Raw genomic sequence first — 25,241 nt, forward strand, 5'->3', positions numbered from 1 at the left:
ACTTTTAGTGAAGAAAAAGACAGATTCTGACTCTAACCCTTTCTCATAAAAGCTGAAGTGACCAGTTTCTTTAAATGAGACCTGATCCCTGTTGTGAAGTGTGAAACACACACAGACACACACAGACACACACACACACACACACACACACACACACACACACACACACACACACACACACACACACACACACACACACACACACACACACACACACACACAAACACACACACAGAGTATCTCTCATAAAGCAGCTCCTCTTCCTGTTATGAAGCAAAGCTCGATACACCCTCCCTCTTGTTCCTGCTCTGACACACAGTCAGCTGCACTCTGAATCCCTCCCCTTTAGATCTACAGTGTGAAGATGGGCGTAACCAACGTGTGGTGAAGGGCAGGCCCCATTCACTGCACACACACACATAGTTCAGATCAGAGCTCAGACTAGTTTCTGTTCTTGTGAAAAGAAACTCAAGACAGTCGCTGACACAGAGAGTTGAAATGGCGCAGGAAGGATCTCAGCTTGAAATATAGACAGACAGACAGACAGACAGACAGACAGACAGACAGACAGACAGACAGACAGACAGACAGACAGACAGACAGACAGACAGACAGACAGACAGACAGACAGACAGACAGACAGAGAAAGGAGAAAGGAGAAATGGCGCAGAAAGGATCTCAGCTCGACAGGGAAACTTTCTCTTGTTCGATATGTGTGGATCTACTGAAGGATCCGGTGACCGTTCCCTGTGGACACAGCTACTGCATGGACTGTATCAAAGACTTCTGGGATGAAAAGGAAATCTACAGCTGCCCTCAGTGTAGGCAGACCTTCAGCCCGAGGCCTGTCCTGGGGAAAAACACCATGTTAGCAGTTTTAGTGGAGGAGCTGAAGAAGACTGGACTCCAAGCTGCTACTAGAGGTAGTATATTGTTTATTAAAGTTATCTTGTGTTTAAGTGCCATTTACAAAGTTTAAAGGCTTTGTAAACCTCGTCTGAAATAGTAAAGATTATAATATATATTATTGATATCAAAGTTGGGTGTCTTATTATGTCTTAATACAAAAATATGATTGAATTTGAATATTCATAAATGTTATAAAACTTGGTTGAAAATACAGCTTTTTTACTGTCTAGAACATTTGCCAGGACTGTGTGGGCTTGACTAACAGGCTCATGTATCAAACAGACTCCATTGCAACAGTCACTCAGTAGTTGAATTGTTATGAAATGTTCGGGCAGAGAACTGCTGTGATTGGTTCATACACTGTAAAAACGACAACTTGCAGTTGTTGGACTCAATAAAGTTTTCAAGTTAGTCGGACTCAGACATAAGGGTTTGCCATGTGTAACTAACAATAAAGAGTCTGGCCAGCAAACTTTTTTTTTTTTTTTTTTTTTTTTATTATTCTTTCGGACAATTCCACACAATACACAATTTTCTCTTGCAAATATTCATACATCATACTTTGTGTTGTCCGAAGGGAGACGGAAGAAGCCAAAGGCTTATCAGGTCCCGCCCCCATTTCCTTCAAATTCGGATTCAGATACACAGATTACTGTTACAGAAAATAAAAATAAAACAAACAAAAAATATATATAATATATATATATATATATATATATATATATATATATATATATATATATATATATATATATATATATATATATATACATATATACATATACACACATTTTTTTAAGAATCTGCAGTCCAATACACAGTCAATTTTAATCTAATTACTTCAGCTTTTAAGATCAGTTCAGCACAGTTCAGTTTTTCTGTGACAATGCCAAGTGTATAAAGTGTGAAGTGGCCTTGTATTTGGCCTGTTCCATTACTAAACTGGTAGTCTAAACACTTCTGCAAAAGTATTCCAAAACAAGTCTGTCTGCTGGCCTGTATTATTTGTTACTTCTCTATATAGGTGCCTTTACAAGTATTTTCAAATCACTACAACAAGGATTTTTGATGGAAACCCCATAGATTCCATGTCAGGGGCAGGGCAGCATGCGCTGCACTCTGCTTTGTTTAACCGGGCTATAAAAACATGGAGTATGCCTGCCATGGATGACCTAATTGAAATATACTTTGATGTTTGATTCAGCATTAATGGAATCCTTATTTTAGCACTCTTCAAGTTTTCAGATTGTAGCGTTCAGAGGAAGCAGTTGCTTTTGTAAATACTCCGGTGAGAGCAAAGGATTGTGGGAGTTTTTATGTTGAAGTCAGATCATTGTTTTATTGATGGCATGTGTTAGGAAAATGTTTCTTGTTCTTTTAACCAGAGTTGAAGAAGGAAGAAAAAGTAGAAGATTTATTTCAAAGCTTAAAGGTTTATTATTATATGAGTGAGCAGAAACATGTCGGCCTACATGGAGCTTACTGGTTCTCAAAAAGCGTCCCCAGTAAGACTGAAGTTAAAATGGTGGAACAAAGTGTTATATGGAAACAAATACATTATTTCTGATTGGTAGAACATGTGTTAGAGGCTGGCCGTAGATGTTAGGCTTGGCTTCCCGATGATGTCTTCTTCTTGCTGGTCTTCATAAGATACATTTCATGGTTTACACTACCCTGCTGATAAGGTGAAGGGAGGGTGGGGTCGTTGCTAGGCCGGTTGTCATGTGCTGGCACATCCCACACAAACAGTTCTCCCCTGACCTTGGGCAAGTGATAAAAAGTATCTACTGAAACTAAACATACAAATAAACATACAAAAGTTTGCAAAATGGAGTATATAGGGGAGAGTGGCCTAAGTTGTGCAAGTGGGGAAGTTGTGCAGAAAATCACATAAAAAAAAGATAGAAATTATTTTGCATTTCACTCAATGAAATGCAAAATAATTTATATCTTTTTAATGTGATTTTCTGGATTTTCTTTTTGATATTCTGTCTATCACTGTTAAAATAAACCTATAGCTTTAAAATTATAGACCGCTCATTTCTTTGTAAGTGGGCAAACTCACAAAATCAGTGAGGGATCAAATACTTATTTCCTCCACTGTATGTGTTAACAAGAAATTGAACCGCTGTACCTAGTAAAGTGGCCTGTGAGTGTATATACATACAGTATATACATACACACAAAATTCATTTCTATAGGAGTTGCTAGGGCCTTTAAAGCAAGTTTTGTTAATTATTGTGATGATGTTGTTGATCGCAAATTTAATGACCAGGATAATCGTGACATGAAAAATTTGCTATCGTCCCATTTCCCTAGCTGATGCTGCTGCTGATGACTGCTATGCTGGACCTGAAGATGTGGCCTGTGACGTCTGCACTGGGAGAAAACTGAAAGCCCTCAAGTCCTGTCTGGTGTGTCTGGTCTCTTACTGTGAGGAACACCTCCAGCCTCACTACGAATCAGCTCAATTACAGAAACACAAGCTGGTGGAGCCCTCCAAGAAGCTCCAGGAGAACATCTGCTCCAAGCACGATGAGGTGATGGAGATTTTCTGCCGCACCGATCAGCAGTCTATCTGTTCTCTGTGTTCAATGGACGAACACAAAGGCCACGACACAGTGTCAGCTGCAGCAGAACGGACTGAGAAGGAGAAAGAGCTCAAGGTGAGTCGACAAAACATCCAGGTGAGAATCCAGGACAGAGAGGAAGATGTGAAGGTTCTTCAACAGGAGGTGGAGGCTATCAATGGCTCTGCTGATAAAGCAGTGGAGCACAGTGAGAAGACCTTCGCCGAGCTGATCCGTCTCATCCAGAAAAGAGGCTCTGATGTGAAGCAGCAGCTCAGAGCAAAGCAGGAAACTGAAGTGATTCGAGTCAGAGATCTTCAGGAGAAGCTGGAGCAGGAGATCGCTGAGCTGAAGAGGAGAGACACTGAGCTGAAGACGCTGTCACTCACAGAGGATCACAACCAGTTTCTACACGACTACACCTCACTGCCACCACTCAGTGAATCTACTCACCCATCCAGCATCAACATCCGTCCTCTGAGATACTTTGAGGACGTGACAGCAGCTGTGTCAGAAGCCAGAGAGAAACTACAGGACGTCCTGAGAGAGACATGGACAAACATCTCACTGACAGTGACTCAAGTGGATGTTTTACTGTCACAGCCCAAGACCAGAGCTGACTTCTTAAGATATTCACGTGAACTCACACTGGATCCAAACACAGCAGAGATACGTGTGTTATTATCTGAGGGGAACAGGAAAGCTACATTAGCGAGCGAACAACAGTCTTATCCTAGTCATCCAGACAGATTCACTGGTGATCATCAGGTCCTGAGTCAAGAGAGACTGACTGGACGTTGTTACTGGGAGGTAGAGTGGAGAGGGGTAGGAGTTAAGGTAGCAGTCGCATACAAGACTATCAGCAGAGAAGAGAGGTTCAATGAATGTAGATTTGGACACACTGATGAATCTTGGGCATTACAATGTCAGAGAAACACTTTTATCTTCTGTTTCAACAGTGTCCGTACTCCCGTCTCAGGTCCTCAGTCCTCCAGAGTAGGAGTGTACCTGGATCACAGTGCAGGTGTTCTGTGCTTCTACAGCATCTCTAAAACCATGACTCTCCTCCACAGAGTCCAGACCACATTCACTCAGCCGCTCTATGCTGGATGTTGGCTTTATTATAATACTGACAGTGCAGAGTTCTGTCAACTCAAATAGACAAGTCGTTCAAGGGATAAGTGGGTAAAGGCCCTGTAAACTCAAATCCACAAAACTATGTAATGTGGGGAGTTAGTTTCATGATAGTAAACATCTGAAAAGAGTTTTAGGCATATTGATCAAGTTAATGAAAGACATTGTCATTCACATTTGATAACCTTTAAAGATGAGGCGCTGCTTTGCTCTGGTTATTATGGAACATTATACAAACTCAATTATTTTGAACCAATCACAGCAGTTCTATGTTCTATAATATTTTTTTTTCAATCAGAATTTCGTAAGTTTATTGATTGTGACTGTCTTAGACCAGGTTCCAGAGGCCTATACTTGGTTCGTCGTCATGCTTGTTGCTGAAAAAAGATTTTAGTTTTATTTACTCACTGCTCAGATATCAGCTGTCAATCAAACATTATGGGCGGGACTTTGAAATCTTCTCATTTGATTTTCAGTTAAATATTTCCTGTGTCTGTTTATCCATGGAGGCTATCACTGCTTTGACCTTAGTTGACCTTAATTCACATTTATCTTCATGAACATGTAACATTTAAATTGCTCTAAATGATTGTTGAATATGTGTATTGATGTTTGTTGTTGTGTCTCTTCCACTGTGTGTCTTTAGAGAGAAGGCATCAAACCTTCATGTATCCCACATATTTTAGCTCTCATCACTTTGTACAGTTGTAAAAAGAAAGTTTAGTTGCATTGTTGAACAGATTCAATGTTGTTGTTTAAATCGAGGTAGAAATGAGGGACTACAGTGTATTAGAAACTGCTATTATCATCATCATATCAATAGAGAAATCATTCATTATTTCCATGTCCATAGCTGAGATTGAAGTGAAGTGAATCTGTGCATGAAATCATCGAACAGACTTTACTGATGGGATGTGTTGACAAACTGACCATTTCCCTTTCTTCATAAAATGTATTTTCAAAGGTTTATCATTTTAGACACTTTTTTTATTTACTAACATCTTTCTTCACTCAGTTTATCTATTAACTGCGATTGTGGGGCGACTGTGGCTCAGTTGGTAGAGCGGGTCGGCTGATGATCAAAGGGTTGGAGGTTTGATCCCCGCCCTGCCACTTGTGTCATGGTTGTTGTGTCCTTGGGCAAGACACTTCACCCACCTTGCCTCGTGTGAATGTCGATAGTTAGCCTGCTATCGGTGTATGAATGTGTGTGTGAATGGTAACATGGGAACAGGTCTCCCTTGAAAAAGAGTCTTCGGTCTCAATGGGATTTACCTGTATAAATAAAGGTTAAAAAAAAAGTGCAGTGTAGTGTCTGTGTGTAATGTTTAGTTAACTATGTTCCACAATGAATGTTGTGTAGGAGGTGTGAAAGCTTAAAAGTCAGCTGTATTTCTTTAATAAATGGTTTGTGGTGTGAATTGTTATGGCTATGTCTGTGTTAGTCACTAGAGGGCGCAATAGACTGCTATGTTTTCTATGGTAAGGGACCTATAGCATACAGAGTCTAGTGTTAACAAGGCAAGGGCAACGCAAGGCAAGTTGCTAATGCTTAGTTAAGCATAAAGTAAGCATAACAGTTAGTTAGTATTTAGTGTATGTTTATTAAACATTTACTAAGCATGTATTAACAGTTAGGTAATTCTCAGTAAATGCTTGTTAAGCCTCAATTAAGCATTAACCAACAGTAAAAAAAAATTAAGTTGGCATTTTCAAGCTTTATTTGACAGTACAGAGTTGAAATGGGGAGACAGAGAGAGAGAGAGAGAGAGAGAGAGAGAGGGGGGATGACCTGCAGTAAAGGTCCACGGTTCGGACTTGAACCCGTGACCACTGCAACGAAGGCCGGAGCCGATATGGTACGGGCTCTATCCGCTACGCCACCGGAGCGCCCCAACTAATAGTTAATTAATGTACCCCTTATGTAAAGTGTTACCATTAAATCAATATAGGACTATATGTTAGTGAGCTACACAGCTTTTCAAATCACTTGTAAGGATATTCGATATAATCCATAATCAATAATGTGTAAACAAGTAATGATTCTTGTTCATATCATTGTATATATTATATATTATATACATCGGATTGTTATGTTAAACTGCTAAATGTACATATTGCTCTGAATGTTATCTTGTGTTATTATTTGTAATATTTGTAACATTTGTAATGCTTTGGCAACACTGTTTGTCTTCCACAATAGTCATGCCAATAAAGCTTTTTTTGAATTTGAATTATTTGGTATTCATGATTATTTTACCACCTTCAACAAATGATGCATTATTTTTTTAGCCACACTACATAATGCTGAAATTCAAGGATCCTTAAATGATTGACACATAGACAGACTTGAATGGATGCAGAGCAAGGCTTTAAAGGTGCAGTGTGTAATATGACATCATCAAGAAAGTTCTACAAAGTTCTAGAATGCAACACTCCCTGGGTAACCCCAACCCTTTAGAATAATAACAGAAGCTACAGTGGCCTTCAAGGACAAGAACAATTCTAAATTTTAAACAATGCACCTGATGACATTCCAACTATGACACTTTCAAGATGGCGGCACTAGGCCTTGGTCCAAGATATGCAGAAATATGGACAAAAAAATAATAATTCAAAAAAAAATTAATCTATTATGCACTAAATTAAATGTACTTATGGATATTATAATTACTTTCTACAAAATCTGCTAGGAAATAATACCCAAAATTCTACACACTGCAGGTTTAATTAGAAAAATCACATCAGATCATCAAGTGATGGTTTACAGAAGTATAGAGGGAACGTATATAAGTACTAAAGACACTGAGGTCATTTAACATCAACCACTTTTTTCCTTTTTAACTCAGTTTAAAATTGTAAGTAAAAAAACATTGCTGTAGATGTAAGAAACAAAATAAAAATTAATTTCATAATTTAAATGGCATAAGAGTCCAATTATTTTTGTGTCTTATACAGGGGCACAAGGTCTGTCATTTTTCAACCAAAACTCAAGGTTAAACCAATTTGGAATTTATGATATATGAATATGATAGAACTTTTCACCTCATGTTCGAACGAATATATCTGAATTTCTGCTACAAAGTGACATCCCAAAGTTAGTTCTCATGTAAAGTTGCTGTAATTTAGTATTAAAAGCACTGTTAAACAAAGCTAATCTGAAGCTATAAACTTATAGTTGGCAACTTAAAAAAAGCCTCCTAGCCACTGCGTTCTTTCGAGCTTACACATTTTGACTCACCCCCAACACACTTTTCGGTGTAGACTAGGGGTTCCGGCTCTTGCAAAATTTAAACCTCATTCTAGTTCGAAAAGATAGTCCCCCCGACGCCTGCCTCTGCCCTTGCGCCCTCTCCTACCCCTGCCACCTCTTCCACGCCTGCTGCCCCGTCTAGATTTGCCGCCCCTTCTACCCCTGCCAGCTTTGCCTCTACGTTTACCCCCACGTGTTTGCATACCTCCCTTGCGGACCTTACCACCACGTCTCGGCTTACTGACTTGTCTACGCTTACTTCCTCGCCTAGCCTTACTTCCTTTCCTTACCTTACTTCCTCGCCTACCCTTACTTCCTTTCCTAACCTTACCACCTCCCCTACGCTTGCAGCTTCCTTTGCGACCGCCACGTCTGTTGCACATGCTCATTCGTCCGCCCTCCCCTGCTCTAGCAAGACTCCCACTCCCTCTACTGATGCCTGGGGTCGGGGTTACCACTTCTCCCCACAGTGCTGCTATCTCATTGCCTGGGTCCATACCCTGGCCTTGATCGTCTTGATTCGACGGGGCATTGTTGTCGTTTATATTATTCGCTACACAAACGGGCGTAACATCTCCATTGTTTGATGAACAACTGTCGCACTGAAAATCGTCATCGCCGGGTTTGTAACAACGGAATATGTTGTCGAGTCCAAATGTGGCGGAAATATCAAGTCGTTTGAAAGAATCGGACAGTTGCGACGGATTTACATTTGGCACATCCATTACTTTCGTGAACACAAAAGCGTATCCACTCCAATTCTGAATGATAGCGTTGATTTTGTCGGCGATACCAGCGTCGTTTGAATCTGACGCGCAAGTCGGACCGCAAGGGGATTCTTTAGAGTAGATAACGAGGAAGTTACCTTTACGATCGTTAATTAAGGGTTGTATGTTTTCTAGGACTCGTGATAAAGCCCCCGTTTGGGCTGCTGCCACCACTCTAGTGCCCCGGTAGACTTCACCCTGTGAAACGGTTTGTGTGACTCGGTCTGTCGGGTCGTCCTGAAAGACTTTCTCTTGGAGATTATTCGTGTCTTGGTTCAAAGGGACGTTCACAGCCAGACTGAAAGTGTCGCCGGGTTGATACCTGGGAAAGGAAAAAAAAACTCATTAAGATTAAGTTAAAGTGGCAACGAGGAAGTTTTAGTTTGTGTGTATTCTAGCGGCCCCCTTTGGAAAAAAGTGGTAGTGTTTTTTTACCCTGTCAACTGTGCTCATAGTCACACACACAAACACACACACACACGCACGCACATGCACACGCACACACACAGACAAATACACAAACACACAAACTTATACACGCGAACAGTACCAACAGTGGACTATGGGCCTATATCGACCAAGTGTAGACTTCTATTTCTGGAAATGTATTAAAATACAAAAACATAGTAGGATATTTACTTTTAAGACCCCCCTCCCCCCACAGCTACACACACACACACACACACACACACACACACACACACACACACACACACACACACACACACACACACACACACACACACACACACACACACACAGATACACAGACACACACACAAAAAGTCATAGTATTGGTATCACAGTCTTTAGAGGACTCACTCATTCTGGATTCCTTCTATAACACTGGTGAGCCAGTTCTGGTCCACAGCAGCCCGACTGTCTCCAACAGACAGGAAGAGAGCCAGCACCACCGCCTTGCAGCGCAGGCCAGCCATCTGTAATGGTAAATGCACTCCACTTATATAGCGCTTTCCCCTGGGTTTTCACAGACCTAAATCACTTTAAATTGTTTTGTACACATTCACCCATTCACACACACATTCACACACAGATAGCAGCAGCAGCTACCACGCACGGTGCAAGATCGGGAGCAATTCAGGGTTCAGTGTCTCTTTGCCCAGGGACACTTGGACATGTGGCAGGGAGGCGGGGGATCGAACCATCGACCCTGTAACCCAGTCGACGACCGCCCTACACACTTCACCACAGCCACACACAGCATTGCCACAAAGCACTTGAAGAAATAAAAATAATAATACACCAGAAACTTAAAATGTACATTTGTAAAGACATGGCTCATAGTCTACAGTCAGAAATTGACTATGTTTAGCCTAGAGCCCTTATGCTTGACGTCTGAGTTTCAAAAATGCACATATTACATATATACACATATATCACGTATTTTGTTTAGCCAATGCATATCTAAACAAGGACAAATTCCTGCTCTAATTTGTTTATATTTTTTTAAATGCTACCTTTCATTCATTTGTCACAAGTGATTGAAGAATATAAGGGATTAAAAAAAGGTCCAGTCTGCTGAAATGATAGTACATTACTCACCTTAACTCCTGGACCCACTAGTTGGCTGCTTTCTACAGAAATGATAAAAAGATCCATTAATATTAAAATTGTACTATAGCAGCGGTGCACATTCGCAATTGCACCCTACCAAGATGTTTGAAATGTGTGAGTGTGAGTGCATGTGTGTGTGTGTGTGTGTGTGTGTGTGTGTGTGTGTGTGTGTGTGTGTGTGTGTGTGTGTGTGTCAATGGCTCCTGAATCTTAAGTTAAACCTACATTTTGCACAGCAGAGAAAAATTTACATATTTTGAGCTTTCTCAAGATTTCAACATTTAAATTCTATTTTACTGAACATACTAAAATATAGCCTCAACAAATTACAAGCATTTGCAGTAAATCTAATAATAATTAATTAATCCATAATTGAATATTATTTACTCCTAAAGGTCTGCCTCCAGCCCATCTCATTGTATTTCCTTTTGCAGTATCATTAAGTTTACGTTGATCTGTTATGTTAAAAAAAATTAAAAATAATAAAAATTAAATATTTGAAATGTAACCTGGATATTTTTCACTACAATCCTCAACAGATTAAGTAGTGGCAGCCATAGTTCATTTTGTCCAAATTATTAAAAATATTAAATCTTTATTGCATCAACTGTACCTACTACCAGTATTTGGGTAACTTCTGTCTGTTATAAGTTTTATCTGTTTTATTTTTTTTATTAATTTTATACTTAGATGTATATTTTTACTATGCTTTTATTTTCTATGCACACTATAAAGCACTTTGTGACAGTCCCTGTGTTCCAATTCCCATACTTCCCTACTATTTAGTATGCCAAAAAAAGATTTAGGATGTCCCTATACATGCAAGTCAATTGTAGTATGCTGAAAATAAATAAATGCCCCACTTACTCCAATAGCATTTTGGAGTATTCGTCTTCATTCTTGACATTTCTCAACATAATGAAAAAAAAACTTCCTTATCTGATTTTTTTTTCTCTCCTGTGGCCCTTCAACTCTTCTGTACTTTAGTATGTAGTGTAGTAAAAAAAAAGAGTATGTGATTTGAAACGTAGGGGCTGTCTGTGAAAAGTGCTATATAAATAAATGTTACTTACTTACTCACTTACTGCTTTGGTTGACGAAGATATTTGAGAGATGCTGAAGAATCCTCCTTTCGTCTTCAGTGTGTGAAGGGAAGGTAATACACAGGGGAGGAAATGACTTGTTTATTTTATACAGTAGGACCCCTGGACTATGGCCAAACCCCTCAGCCCTAAACATACCCTTATTTGAACATGTCTTTCAAAACAGGAGAATTAAAAAAGGTATTTGTCCCCTCCTTCTTAAATTGAGAAAGAGAGAGAGGGGAGAGAGAGAGAGGGGGAGAGACAGAGAGAGGAGCGAGAGCGAGAGAGAGGGAGAGAGAGAGAGAGCAAGAGAGAGGGAGAGAGAGTGAGAGAAAAAAAAGTTATGAGGAACTTACAATTTAAAGTTTAAGTGACGACAAAGGAGCATATGTTCATCTTCTGTACATCACCAACTGTTGAATATGAACCTTAGACTTTATATAAAACAGAATTTGAAAAACACCTCAGACTCAACTTAAAAGCTTTAGAATACTTTTTTTGTTAGCTTACTCTCAATGGTATTTTTTTCTAAATGAATACAGGTTAAAATGTCACAATAATTTCAGAGAAGTACCTTGAATGGCCTTTTGTGTCTGAATTCAACATTCAACAAGCAAAAAAAAAACTCCCTTATTGAGAAGGAACTGTTGCAGCGTTATCTGTCACACTATCAGCTGAGTCATGGAGGGATACAGATCGGCAGAAATACTTCTGCTTAGGGGCGCCCTTAGCTCAGTTGGTAGGGCGTCCCCCCCCCGGGCAAAAATGCATACTTCTGCTTGGAGCATGACTTGGTAGAGTCAACCCAAAACCAAATGTTCCTGTTTTTATGTGTTGTGTCCATCTGTCAAGGAGATAAAATAAACTTTAATAATAATAATAATAATACTAATAATAATAATAATAATAATAATGATGATGATGATAATAATAATAATTTATAGTGTTATAGTGTTTTTTTTGTCGGGCACTCAAAGACACTTGAATACATCTAACTACATTACAATTCTGTAGTGATATGTTGAGCAGTATGACCTGTGTGTTTTTGAGTGAGAGAGAGAGAGAGAGAGAGAGAGAGCTTGTGGTGTAGTGGTAACATCAACATCAGCTGTCACCATTTCTGAGAAGAAGCAAGAAGCCAGGGGCGTAAACAATACACACACACACACACACACACACACACACACTCACACTCACAACCACACACATACACACACACATACACACACACACACACACACACACACACTCACACACACACACACACACAACCACACACATACAAGCACACACTTAATATGCATGATAAGGAGTATATGTGAGTGTGCTTGTGGTCAATGAAGCCTGCATGTCAGAATTTAGAGATTACCCAGATAACCTGATGCATGATATGAATTAACACCCACACACTCACTCACACACTCACTCACTCACTCACTCACTCACTCACTCACTCACTCACTCACTCACTCACTCACTCACTCACTCACTCTCTTAGACGTAAACAATCATTTGAACTCTTCAGTAAACCAGTTAAAATGCTGTAATTTTGTTACAAGACATGTCATCAACTTTACTAAGTTACATTTCTGATTCAGTACAAACTGTTTTTTAAATTAAACCATAATCAATATATATTCATTAAGTACAAGACAACACTTGACCTAATGTAGGTTATTCAATAATATTATTTTGTTTGAGCATTTTAATAACGAATGTATATGTCTAAATATAATTTAATTTGTAAAGATCAAAGCAGTAAAGGCCGAGAAAATAATAATATTTGTGGGTGTTGAATTTAATCTGATTCAAAATATTAGATTGTTAAATAATAAAGATGCTTAAAATCATACAAATTATAAATCAAAACAGTGAAAACTGGGCTCCAGGTTTTGTCTTTAATTTTAAGCCTTTATTGTAAGATATAAGAGACAATTCATCATTTAAAATAATACCAATCATATTGCAGCAATAACAGAGCTAGATACAACAATTATAGATGTTGAAAAAAAATCCCCTCACAAAAGAAATCACATTATCGTGAGATTTTAAAGCAAAACATGAATGCACATTTTCTTTGTAAATTATAATAAAACAAGATTTAAGAAAAAGTAGAAAATCACATAATAGACCAGACCCACCCTATGTGACGGGGTGCAAAAAAAAAGAAAACAAAGTCTGGCCCGTGGTCGTTCTCTGCATGTCATTCCCCTCTCTGCCCCATTTCACCTCTGTCTCTACAAACTGTCTAATTAAAAGCATAAAAATAAAAATGCTGGAAAACGATCTTTAAAAAAAAGAATCCAGCGATATAAAATCGACAGAGAAAAAAAATAAAGTTACTAAGTTACAAAGTGGTTGAACCAGGACTAGAACATTTCATGAGGCAATAAGGCACATGAAAATCAAGCAACTGAAACAATACAAAAATAAAATGGATTAAAATACTCAATAATATATGATAAAAAAATAAACAATGGTAATATTTTTTGATGTGAGAATAACCTTCATCACTGCCTGACTGTCTGTCTGTCTCAAGGACCACGGGTTAGAATCCAGCCCGGGTCGTTCTCTGCATGTCATTCCCCTCTCTGACACATTTCATCTCTGCCTCTCCCAAAACTGTCTTATAAAAAGCATAACAATGCTGAAAAATTATCTTAAAAATAAGCAAAAAACTATATACATGTGTTTTTTGCCAGAAATAGAGCCATATCAACAAACTCATATACATGGTTGAAAGAGGACTAAATCATGTCATTAGGCAATGAGGGACATAAAAATCAAGCAACTGAAATAATACAAAAATAAAATGTATTAAAATACTCAATAATATATGATAAAAAAAAAACAATGGTACTATTTTTTTATGTGAGAATAACCTTCATCACTGCCTGACTGTCTGTCTCACAGACCACGAGTTAGAATCCAGCCCGGGTCGTTCTCTGCATGTCATTCCCCTCTCTGCCCCATTTAATCTCTGTCTCTACACTGTCTAACAAAAAGCATAAAAATGCAGAAAAATTATCTTAAAAAAATAAGAAAAAAAATATATACATAATTTTGTTTTTGCCAGAAATACAACCATATCAATACAATCATATACATGGTTGAAAGAGGACTAAGAAATGTCATTAGGCAATGAGGGACATACAAATCAAGCAACTGAAATACTACAAAAATAAAATGGATTAAAATACTCAACAATATATGATAAAAAAAAACAATGTTAATATTTTTATGTGAGAATAACCTTCATCACTGCCTGACTGTCTGTCTCACGGACCACGGGTTAGAATCCAGCCCGGGTCGTTATCTGCATGTCATCCCCTTATCTGCCCCATTTCATCTCTGTCTCTACACACTGTCTAACAAAAAGCATAAAGATGCCAAATAAAATTCTTAAAAAAATTATGTACACTAACAAACTTGTACAGAATCTAAGGGGGAAACTGTTTTTCATCGGCATTATTTTCAACAATATTTAAACCCGCTTTTACTTTATACTTAATTATTATGAGATGTAATTTCCTCTATAACCACTTCCACGTTTTGTTAATTTCCAAAATGTTATAATAATAATGATAATAATAATAATTAAAAATAAAGTGAAGAAAGTGGTTTACATGGTTGAACCAGGACTAAACAACGTAAGGAGGCAATGAGAGGCAACAAAGAAAAATCAAACAAACTGAAATAGGACAAAAATAATATATGATTAAAAAAAACCCAATGTTCATATGTTTTGATGTGAGAATAACCTTATCACTGCCTGACTGTATGCCTCTCATTTTTAAGATGAAATTTGAACAAATGCATATTAAAGGTATAGTTCAGTATTTTTGAAGTGTGGTTGTATGCTGTACTTGTGCATAGTTATTCTCTTACCTTATGGAGATGGTGATCAGTGCAGAGTCACTATAAGGAGTTTGGGGGAGACGTGGCTGTAGCAGAAGTCAGCATTGTACCGTTGCAGAGGGGGCCAGGGGAAAAACGGCTGCACGAGTTGACGCAGTAATACATGGCCAAACTACGCTTGAAAAAAAGTCAAAAAATAAACATTTGTCTGCCGATGTGATCTGTCCACAAATCAGCAGTGAAAAAATCCTGAATTTAGTGAACAATTGAACTGATATTTAGCTTTTTAGGAAAGCTTTTATATACATGGCAGAAACAGAAAAAAAAAAAAGTTTTCTGCTGGCCTCCTCTGCAACAGTACAAGTCTGACTTCTGCTGCAGCCACGTCTCCCCAAAACATTTTGAAATAACTGCGCTGTTTGCCATCTACATAAGTAACAAACTAACTATTATAGTATCTCATACAACCTCATACAACCCCACTTCAACAGCACTGAACGACCCCTTTAAGCCTCTACTCACTTGGTTTTATATAGATAATCGCCCCAATCACACAGAGAACCACCAGCAGAATACTGACCACGACACATCTCATTTTGTAGAAGGTAGAGTAGAACCCAAATGGATCTCTGTACATCAGGAGAGTTTTGGCTGTTGGCAGACACAGGTCGTCTGAGTCTCTAACTGCACACCAATACTCCCCTGTGTCCTCCAGTGAGACATTTAAGATAGTAACTGACACCAAAGTCATAATTATTCTGTTCTGATCAAACTCCCCTTGATAAACGACTCTGTCTTTTGTTTGTTTCGACTTCATGAACCAAAGGAATTCCTCACCTTCACTCACATCTCCGATACATCTGATTGTGACATTTTCTCCTCCTGAGAAGAGCTCTACATCAGGGGGGCCAAATTTGGGGCAAACCACCAGATCAAAATAATTCCTACTGTGATAGCTTTCACAGGTGTACATACCTGAGTCACTTAATGTTAATGATGAAAACACCAGTGACTCGTTGTGGAAAACTTCTGGTTCTTGGGGAGTACTCTTCTCCCAACGTGGCTTGTCATCACCGGGGCCATCGCACTGCAACACGGCCGTCTCTCCCAACCAGCGGTAGATTATCTCTGTTGGGACGTATACCTGTACAGGGCTACTGCTGACACACTGCTGTTTCATCACAAGACAAGTGAACCACCCTTCGACTGCTGTCGTGATGTTGGACTGACGAGGACCTGATGCTTTTTTCACCACCTGAAATCTTCCTTTAGCAATGTCCGTCACCGATGTCGTACTGTCCCGAAAAACTCTTGTCCATAATGTCTCTAGGCTATCGTCCACATCATGATAGTATTCCCCATCAGTCATGAGCCACTGGATTTCCAGATCGTCAGCCGCGTCCTCACATGGCAGGTCCACTGTGTGTCCACCTCCCACTGGGAAATGTTTTACCTCATCTATCCGACTACAAATAATAATACTGGTGTTTCTCTGGAATGTCACATTGCCATCGGTCCAACACTCCTCTTGGTACAGGCCTGAGTCTGAATGGGTCAGATTGTCGATCATGAAATGAGAAACGTTGCCTCTGATGGAAACTGTCAGTCGTTGTTTCAAGCCGTCCGGTAGTGTAGAGTTCTCAGACGAGGAGTCAGAGGTGTTCCATAGGACAAGCTTCTCCTCTCCAACAGACCTGGAGATCAGGCAGGAGGAGTTGGCCTTGTTATCGAGTGTGAAGGTGTAAAATTGTCCTTTCTCTAGGATTCTGATCTTTTCTTCTGAGTGAATGTTGCTGATGAAAGCAAACAGCATTAAGGCGAGGTGTGCGACTGCAGCCATTCTGCTCCGAGGTCTCAGTGTGACTGTCAATCAAACACTGACGCCAACAGCTCCGTGTCAACGCTCTTCAGCAGCTTCTGAGGACCGCAGGTCTCTACGTCATGGAAAACTTTCAAGCACGAGGCTCCTTATCAAGTCATCGTATGTCCTTTACAGAGAATTTCAGATCAATAGATTAGACAAACACATATAGGCAACTTCTGAAAAACATCCTGTGTTGTTATCTTGAGTTCACGAGAACAGGAAAATATTGCTGCTGATGCAAATCTGTGTGTCGTCGCATTAGCAGGGGAAGTCCAGGTTGAAGTGACATATTAGCTGACTGAGGGGGGGGGGGGGATCTTTTTATATTTTCACCTCAAATTGTCTAACTTTACTTTACATGTGGGTTGTTGTTTTTTTTCTCAATTTACACAGGGTACATCGAAATAAGTTCTTTGCATCTCCCCTCTCAAGTGACCACACTCCAGAGGGGGTCAGAGCGCAGGGTCAGCCGTAGTACAGCGCCCCTGGAGCAGTTTGATGTTCAGTGTCTTGCTCAAGGACACAGTCAGTTCTCCCTCCCTCTCTGTCTGTCTCTCTCTGTCTGTCTGTCTGTCTGTCTGTCTGTCTGTCTGTCTGTCTGTCTGTCTGTCTGTCTGTCTCTCTCTCTGTCTGTCTGTCTGTCTGTCTGTCTGTCTGTCTGTCTCTCTCTCTCTCTCTCTCTCTCTCTCTCTCTCTCTCTCTCCAATTCAAAAAGTTGTACTGGCACGTGGTAGACAGTATATCCAAAGCATTAGGCCTAAATATATTACTAATGATGATAGAAGACCATCAGAACAATATCTAAATATAACAAAAATGTGCTAGTGCATGATAGGCCCCTCATCCTTGTAAGTCAGGGGGCCTATAATGAGCCAGTCAATGTATTATTATTTATTTGAGAGGCCCCTGATCTTCGTAGGCCCTGGGGCTTCAGCCCAGGTAACCCCGTGCATTAATACTCTCTCCCCTCTCTTCCTTCCCTCTCCTCTGCTCCCACAAACACTGGACTGTGAACCCCCCTCCCATTGCCCCCAAGAACTCTGAACCAATAACTCTTAATATAATCATTCATACTCAGCCTGCACATCAATGCCCACTCCTATGTAGATATAACATATTTATTCTATAAGGGAATACATTACAGAACTTCTATTTTGAAGAAATATGTAGGCCTACACTACACACTAATTAAAAAATACTCAGGAGTATTGTTTTTATGCTTTATTGACAGTGTAGAGACAGAGGTGAAATGGGGCAGAGAGGGGAGTGACATGCAGAGAACGACCGCGGGCTGGAATCAAACCCGGGTCCGCTGCTGGCCGAGGCCCATGAGGGGGTGACGCCCTACCAACTGAGCTAAGGGCGCCCCCACTTAAGAGTATTGTATTCCATTTCTATCAAGTCTGTTCAGAAAAAAGCCAATAGATTCTTCACACTGTGTCTTTAAAATAAAGTGATCACAAGGCGAGTGACTTAAAAAACACATTTTATTATGAACAAAGTATGCATGGCAAAAACTCAAACTGTTCCAAGGTAAAACAATAAAATAAAAAATGTAATAGAATTAACAAAAGGGGCTCCATAGAACGTATTTAGTGAAGTGTCAATATAGTCCTTTAACCCATAAGAAGTCATGGTCCTAGAATCATGTGACAAACTCAACATCCTGGTGTGGTGGTAATAAAGACAGTTCTGTGATTGTGACAGGGTGTAACGTCCCGAAAAATACAGTGCTTGTTTTTAAAAAAAAGTGAGTTTAAACCCATTTAACCCTAGCATTTAAAAAAAAGAAAATCATATCAGAAATGTGTTCCATGTGGTCCACTTGGTCTGTGTTATATCCCCCATAATGTTCCTTTATGGGGAAAAAATATCAATTTTTGGCAATGGCTTGAATGTAACCAGCATTCATTTTTTTTAAAGTTACGCACTATAGCTTTAAAATATGTAAAAAAAAAAAAAAAATCAAATCCTTAAAGGCCTACTTCACTGGTTTGAATATGAAGGTGTATTGAATTCTGAGATCCTATGTAGTATAAATGTGCAAAAACAATTGAAATCGGTTCATCCTAGCCTGAGAAAAGGCAGAAAGAGTGTTTTTTTTAACCCTATATTTCTCTTTCTCGTGACATCACAGAAAGAGAAATACAGGGTTAAAGAAAAACGTACTTTGTAAATATTACTGTGATGTCACAGTAAAAGACATCACAGTAATATTTACAAAGTACGTATTCCCTGCTGACCGTCTGGGGTGGCTGTGCAGAGCACTAAACACTATTCTAGCCAGTCGAGAAGTCACGTGTTCAAAGCGGTCTACCCTTTGTAACTTTGTGACGTCGCATGTAACTTTGTGAAGTCACCACGCGGATGTTTCCATGTATGGTAATGCTGTCACTTCCCTGTTCGCGTCTGCCTCGCGTCTGCCTCGCGCCCTTATAGGTCCATGCTCGCGCTTCCCGCCACTGAAAGTGTTCCGGAATGAAGGTAACCAATCACAACGGAGTGGGGTTTGCAGGAGGGGGGGGAGGGTAGCGGAGATGGCCGATGCACAGGCGGAGGGAGCGGAGATTGCCGAAGCACACACACTCAAGTGTTGACAGGACGTGCTGGATCGCCAAAATAAGAGAAAGAGCTTCCCGAAAATCTACATAGTTTTTTGTGATGTGATTCGTGTCAGGTTGCTCTACAGCTGTGTAAAACAAGAAATTAAGACCAGAAAAGTAGTATAATAGGTCCTCTTTAAGAATTCAGTTTCTAATTTTCCTAAGGACCCCATGCTCCATTCTCCTGTTGTTCCCCCACGTAATCTTGGCTTAGATGCAGTCCCCTACACAACAACAATGCTCACTGAACAAGTCCGTGAACTGCATTAGCTCATCCAAACCCTTATTGAGCTCCGTTGCTAGATTTCGTATCTTCTTTGCAAACTTAGACGCGAGGCCCTTCTTCAGCTTGGGACCAGACTTTTTCTGGGTGAAGTAGAGTGCCATGTCAAGAGTAAAGCCATCTATCACAAATCAAATCAAATCAGTTTTATTTGTATAGCCCAAAATCACAAATACATTTGTCTCAGTGGGCTTTACATTTCATGCAATATGATGATGTATGATACAATATGACACCCTGCCCGTACACCCTTAGCTCGGCTGAGAAAAAACTCCCAGTAAAAAAAAACCTTTACCGGGATTAATTTTTTTTTTAAAGAAATCTCAGGGAGTCGACAGAGTAAGGGATCCCTCTCCCAGGACGGACATACTGTCACAAGTAGAGAAAATCACGAAGGAATTTGATCATTGACCAGGTGATTACATGGTAATACTAAAGTAAAGTGCGAATAGTGTGGATGCATTACTGTTAACCTGTACGGCCCTGACGCTAGCTCTGCTGGAAGACGCTAGTTTTATTGCACTGGCTACTCTCTCAGAATCCATCTTTGCCTCATTCAAAACGGACAAGTTGTGCCTCTGTAGCCTCTTTATTCCCTCGTTGACGAATTTCAGGCAATCCTGGATAATGGCCATGGTGTACTTGTATTCCTGGAGCGTTTTTTTCGATTTTCTTTTTGTCCTGAGTGACGCTGACCTAGAAAAAAAAACATGTTGAATAATTTGTTAAAATGCAGCTTTAAAAAAAAGGTGGAGTCAGTTATTCTGGAAAACGCTTGTTGTCAAAATCACGTTTAGTCAAAATCAGTCAATATCTCCTCATGATCCGCTACCTGTCTGTACTTTGTGTGTTGAAAATATAAATCCGCTGTTAATAAACAGCCTAGGCTCTGTAAACGGGTATGTAAACAAAGATGCACCTGCAACATGCCCGTTCACAGAGCCTAGGCTGTGTATTAACACTGGACTATGTTTTGCAGTGCACACACACTACAAACAGGTAGCAGATCATGAGGAGATATTCACTGATTTTTACAAAAAAGTGATTTTGACAACATGCGTTCTCCAGAATCACTGACTACACCTTTAACTATAAAACAATAAATAGTCTGTATTCTGAACCTGCTTGTTTACTGTACATCCTCTACTTCCTGAACCGAATGCCCCAAACTAAGAACAATGGTGCCCCCTAGTGGGAAGAGTAAGCTATGAAATAATATAATTTGAGAAATTAGAATCACAACCAAATATGACCTTTCATATTACACAAGGCCTATCCAAACATTACACCTTTAAAGGTGCTCCGAGGCACTTTCAGTTTGTGTTCATTCTAGCGCCCCCTTTGGACAAAAGCAGAAGTGTTTTTACCACGACAGCTTTGTAGAAATGGAATATAATATTCATAAGTACGATTTCTGAATGAGTTTAAAATCGCTATAATCAATGTGATGTACAGTGAATGAATTGACTTATACACAAGAGATAAAAATCTATTGAATTTTTACAAAAAAACAGCATCTGAGATTTTATTATACAGTTTAAATAACGTTTTGCTTACGAGTGATTGATCCCCTTGAGTTTATTTTAAAAAAAAATTTAAAAAAAAAACTTCCTGCACCCATCGTTTTCTCTTGGCCTAGTAAGCAATGATTATGGACCAATTAACTCACACTGATTCAGATTTAGGATTCAGGATGGGCTGGTATGATTATTTAAAAAAAAATGTAACCTTTATTTATACAGGTAAATCCCATTGAGACCGGAGACTCTTTTGCAAGGGAGACCTGTTCCCATTCACACAAACATTCACACACCGATAGCAGCAGGCTAACTATCGACATTCACACGAGGCAAGGTGGGTGAAGTGTCTTGCCCAAGGACACAACTACTATGACACAGGTGGCAGGGCGGGGATCGAACCTCCAACCCTTTGATCATCGGCCGACCCGCTCTACCAACTGAGACACAGTCTGAAGGTATGAAAAACTTGAAACTAGAATACAGTACCACGGTGTCACTGTATTGCTATTATAGCTCCCTACTGTGTTTTTACAATGTCTCGGTAAAATAACAAACCATTTATTTGCCCAGGTTGAACACAATTTATTTTTTATTTTTAAACAACATATAAAATATTCTGAACATTATTAAACTTGTATGTTCATGTCTGTCTGTCTGTCTGTCTTTGTGTGTGTCTGTCTGTCTGTCTGTCTGCCTGCCTGCCTGCCTGTCTGTGTGTATGTCTGTCTGCCTGCCTGCCTGCCTGCCTGCCTGCCTGCCTGCCTGCCTGCCTGTCTGTCTGTCTGTCTGTCTGTCTGTCTGTCTGTCTGTCTGTCTGTCTGTCTGTCTGTCTGCCTGCCTGCCTGCCTGCCTGCCTGTCTGTCTGTCTGTGTCCTTATACTAATACCTTAAAACGGTATGACAGTAAATCGTTTTTGAAAACCTGGACTATTTCAAAACCGCTGTACAGCTTGAAACCATATCCGACTCATTGCTTCACTCCACAGATCCCTGGAACACTGTTTGAAGTCAGAACGCTTCCTGAAAAGTTACTGTTTCACTGTTGTTGTTGTTTACAGCAGCAGGGCCCACAGTTTGGTTTACAAACATATTCTAGTCTTATACGTTTGGTTCCAGGTTCCTCAACATAATTTTAATTTATGATGATAGAATTATTCAACGCTAAAGAATTACATGTAGAGAAAATATGTTTAGTAAACTAACTGCAGGCTCTGTGAATGTAAACAAATCCCCCGTCCTCTGAAACTACACAGTTTGCTCTACTCCACAGTCCGGCCAAAGTATTCCTTCTGGAACTGCAGGAACTCTTTCTCCGTGAACAGGGACTCGGGTTCCTTTGTTTTCTTGGCGATCGGTTCGGGACGGTTCCTCGACTGGCGACCGGAATTATGGTTCAGGATCTGAGAGAGAGAGACAGAGAGAGAGAGAGACAGAGAGAGAGAGAGAGACAGAGAGAGAGAGAGAGAGAGAGAGAGAGAGAGAGAGAGAGAGACAGAGAGAGAGAGAGAGAAGACAATGTTTTACAAACTCAAATTTTCTTTCTCTTTTTTAACCTTCATTTCTACAAGTAAATCCCATTGAGACCAGAGACTATTTTACAAGGGAGACCTGTTTTCCTTTCCCACGTTACCATTCACACACACATTCATACACCGATAGCAGCAGGCTAACTATCGACATTCACACAACGCAAGGTGGGTGAAGTGTCTTGCCCAAGGACACAACAACCATGACACAAGTGGCAGGGCGGGGATCGAACCTCCAACCCTTTGGCCGACCCACTCTACCACCTGAGACACAGTCACCCATGGAAACATAGCGAAATTGTAGGGTTTGTTCGTACTGATATTGGAATGAGATGCGTGCTATAATTTTCTTACAGGCAGAGTGTGTAATATGTGTGTATTGTGGCATCATCTAGTGGTGAGATTCTGGTAGGTCTAACCCCCTCCCTTTGAGGAGAATTTACAGAAGCTACGGTGGCCTTCAAGGACAAGAAGCTATAGTTACTAAAGATGGCATCATCCACCACTGCCTCAAGTCTTTCCACAATATCAAGTGATGAGGTGAAGATGTATTTAGTTATTTATTCTATAGTACTTCTTCTTCTTCTTGGTCTTCCAACAGGTGCATTTCCCCAGGACGCCCACTATATATAAAAACGTGTAAGGCTGTTTAAGTTTGTCTGTTCTGGGCTACTGTAGAAACATGGCGGTGCAACATGGCGGCCTCTGCGCACCGCTCCTATGTAGATACAAAAGGCTCATTCTAAGGCCATACATATAAAGGAGAGATAAGGACCAATCAATGCTATTACAGGTGGTAGGTCTTGTATTTGGTACCTTGGAGGTGTCAGACTCGACGGCCTTGGAGTCTGTGTCCATGAAGTATTTCAGGTTGGCGCTCATCTGGCTCGTTCTCTGCTTCTTCCTGAACTCCTCTGAAGATAACACACACACAGAAGAGAGTTTAGAGCAGAAACAGACAGACAGAGACAGACAGACAGACAGACGGACAGACAGACAGACAGACAGACAGACAGACAGACAGACAGACAGACAGACAGACAGACAGACAGACAGACAGACAGACAGACAGACAGACAGACAGACAGACAGACAGACAGACAGACAGACAGACAGACAGACAGACAGACAGACAGACAGACACACACACACACACACAGAAGAGAGGTTAGAGCAGAAACACACAGACAGACAGACAGACAGACAGACAGACAGACAGACAGACAGACAGACAGACAGACAGACAGACAGACAGACAGACAGACACACACACACAGAAGAGAGGTTAGAGCAGAAACAGACAGACAGACAGACACACACACACACACACACACAGAAGAGAGGTTAGAGCAGAAACAGACAGACAGACAGACAGACAGACAGACAGACAGACAGACAGACAGACAGACAGACAGACAGACAGACAGACAGACACAGACAGACAGACAGACAGACAGAATAATGAAAATAACACCAACAAAGAAGAAAATAAAGTTTAGAGCAAGAAATGTACAAGTGACGTTTTAATACAAAACAAACAGCGAATAGCAAATATTCACAACTTTTAAATATTTAAAACCCCCCACTCTCACACACACACACACAGAGACACACACACCCCCCTCACACCCCCCCCCCCACTCTCACACACACACACCCCCTCACACACACACAACCCCCCCCCCCCCCCACACACACACACACCCCTCACACACACACCCCTACCTCCTCCCCCCCCCCCCACACACACACACCCCTACCTCCTCCCCCCCTCCACCCCCCCCCCCACACACACACACACACACACACCCGGTACTGACCCACAGCAGACTTGACCCTCTTGTCCTTGACGGTTGCTTTGCTCTTGCCGTTACCGAGGCGACCCTGGAGTCGTCTGACCTGTCGCTTGACGCCCTGTCGGTTGGAGCTCACAGACTCCATCACACACACCGAGCTGGGCGTCTGAGCATTCTTCTGTTTGGTGCCTTTGGTGCCTTTCTTTGCTTTACTGGCAACTGAGAGAGAGGGTGAGAGAGGGGGGAGGGAGGGAGGGAGAGGGGGGGGAGAGAGAGGGGGAGGGAGGGAGAGAGAGAGATTTTTTTTTAGATTTTACAAAAACACTTTATTTACATATATTTCGTAAGTATGGGGGTCTGAGCATTCTTCTGCTTGGTGCCTTTATTTGCTTTACTGGCATCTGCAGGCAGGCAGACAGACAGACACACACACACACACACACACACGGAGGACAGACAGACAGACACACACACACACAGACAGACAGACAGACAGAC

The 25,241-nt window shown here is 40.5% G+C and overlaps 2 protein-coding genes across 3 annotated transcripts in view; one reads left to right on the plus strand and one right to left on the minus strand.

The window, feature by feature from the left end:
• Positions 1–510: 510 nt before the first annotated feature.
• On the plus strand, positions 511–5,146 carry LOC307252556 (tripartite motif-containing protein 16-like). The gene is made up of 2 exons (XM_080030256.1): positions 511–923; positions 3,229–5,146. Exons 1-2 carry the CDS (start codon positions 662–664, stop codon positions 4,638–4,640), a joined length of 1,674 nt encoding a protein of 557 aa, XP_079886382.1. The 5' UTR covers positions 511–661; the 3' UTR covers positions 4,641–5,146.
• Positions 5,147–21,949: 16,803 nt separating this feature from the next.
• rps19bp1 (ribosomal protein S19 binding protein 1) overlaps positions 21,950–25,241 on the minus strand; it is a 4,446-nt gene continuing 1,154 nt past the window's right edge. The window contains exons 2-5 of one of the 2 annotated variants that reach the window (XM_080029164.1): positions 25,099–25,144; positions 24,768–24,907; positions 23,764–23,861; positions 21,950–22,821 (exon numbers count right to left, since the gene is read on the minus strand). In XM_080029164.1, coding sequence (XP_079885290.1) covers positions 22,681–22,821; positions 23,764–23,861; positions 24,768–24,907; positions 25,099–25,144 — 425 coding nt within the window. In that variant the 3' untranslated portion in view covers positions 21,950–22,680. Of the gene's footprint in view, positions 22,822–23,763; positions 23,862–24,767; positions 24,963–25,098; positions 25,145–25,241 lie in introns of both variants that reach the window. The other variant, XM_080029163.1, reaches the window with a different exon arrangement.

Source organism: Ammodytes marinus, assembly GCF_949987685.1.
Source record: "Ammodytes marinus genome assembly, chromosome: 6".
Taxonomy (NCBI): domain Eukaryota; kingdom Metazoa; phylum Chordata; class Actinopteri; order Uranoscopiformes; family Ammodytidae; genus Ammodytes; species Ammodytes marinus.

Excerpts from the sequence above, each read along its gene's own strand:
- LOC307252556 (XM_080030256.1), top strand. The coding sequence starts at position 662 with ATGGCGCAGAAAGGATCTCAGCTCGACAGGGAAACTTTCTCTTGTTCG. Across the intron at positions 924-3,228 it reads ACTCCAAGCTGCTACTAGAG|CTGATGCTGCTGCTGATGAC; the intron begins GTAGTATATTGT and ends CCATTTCCCTAG.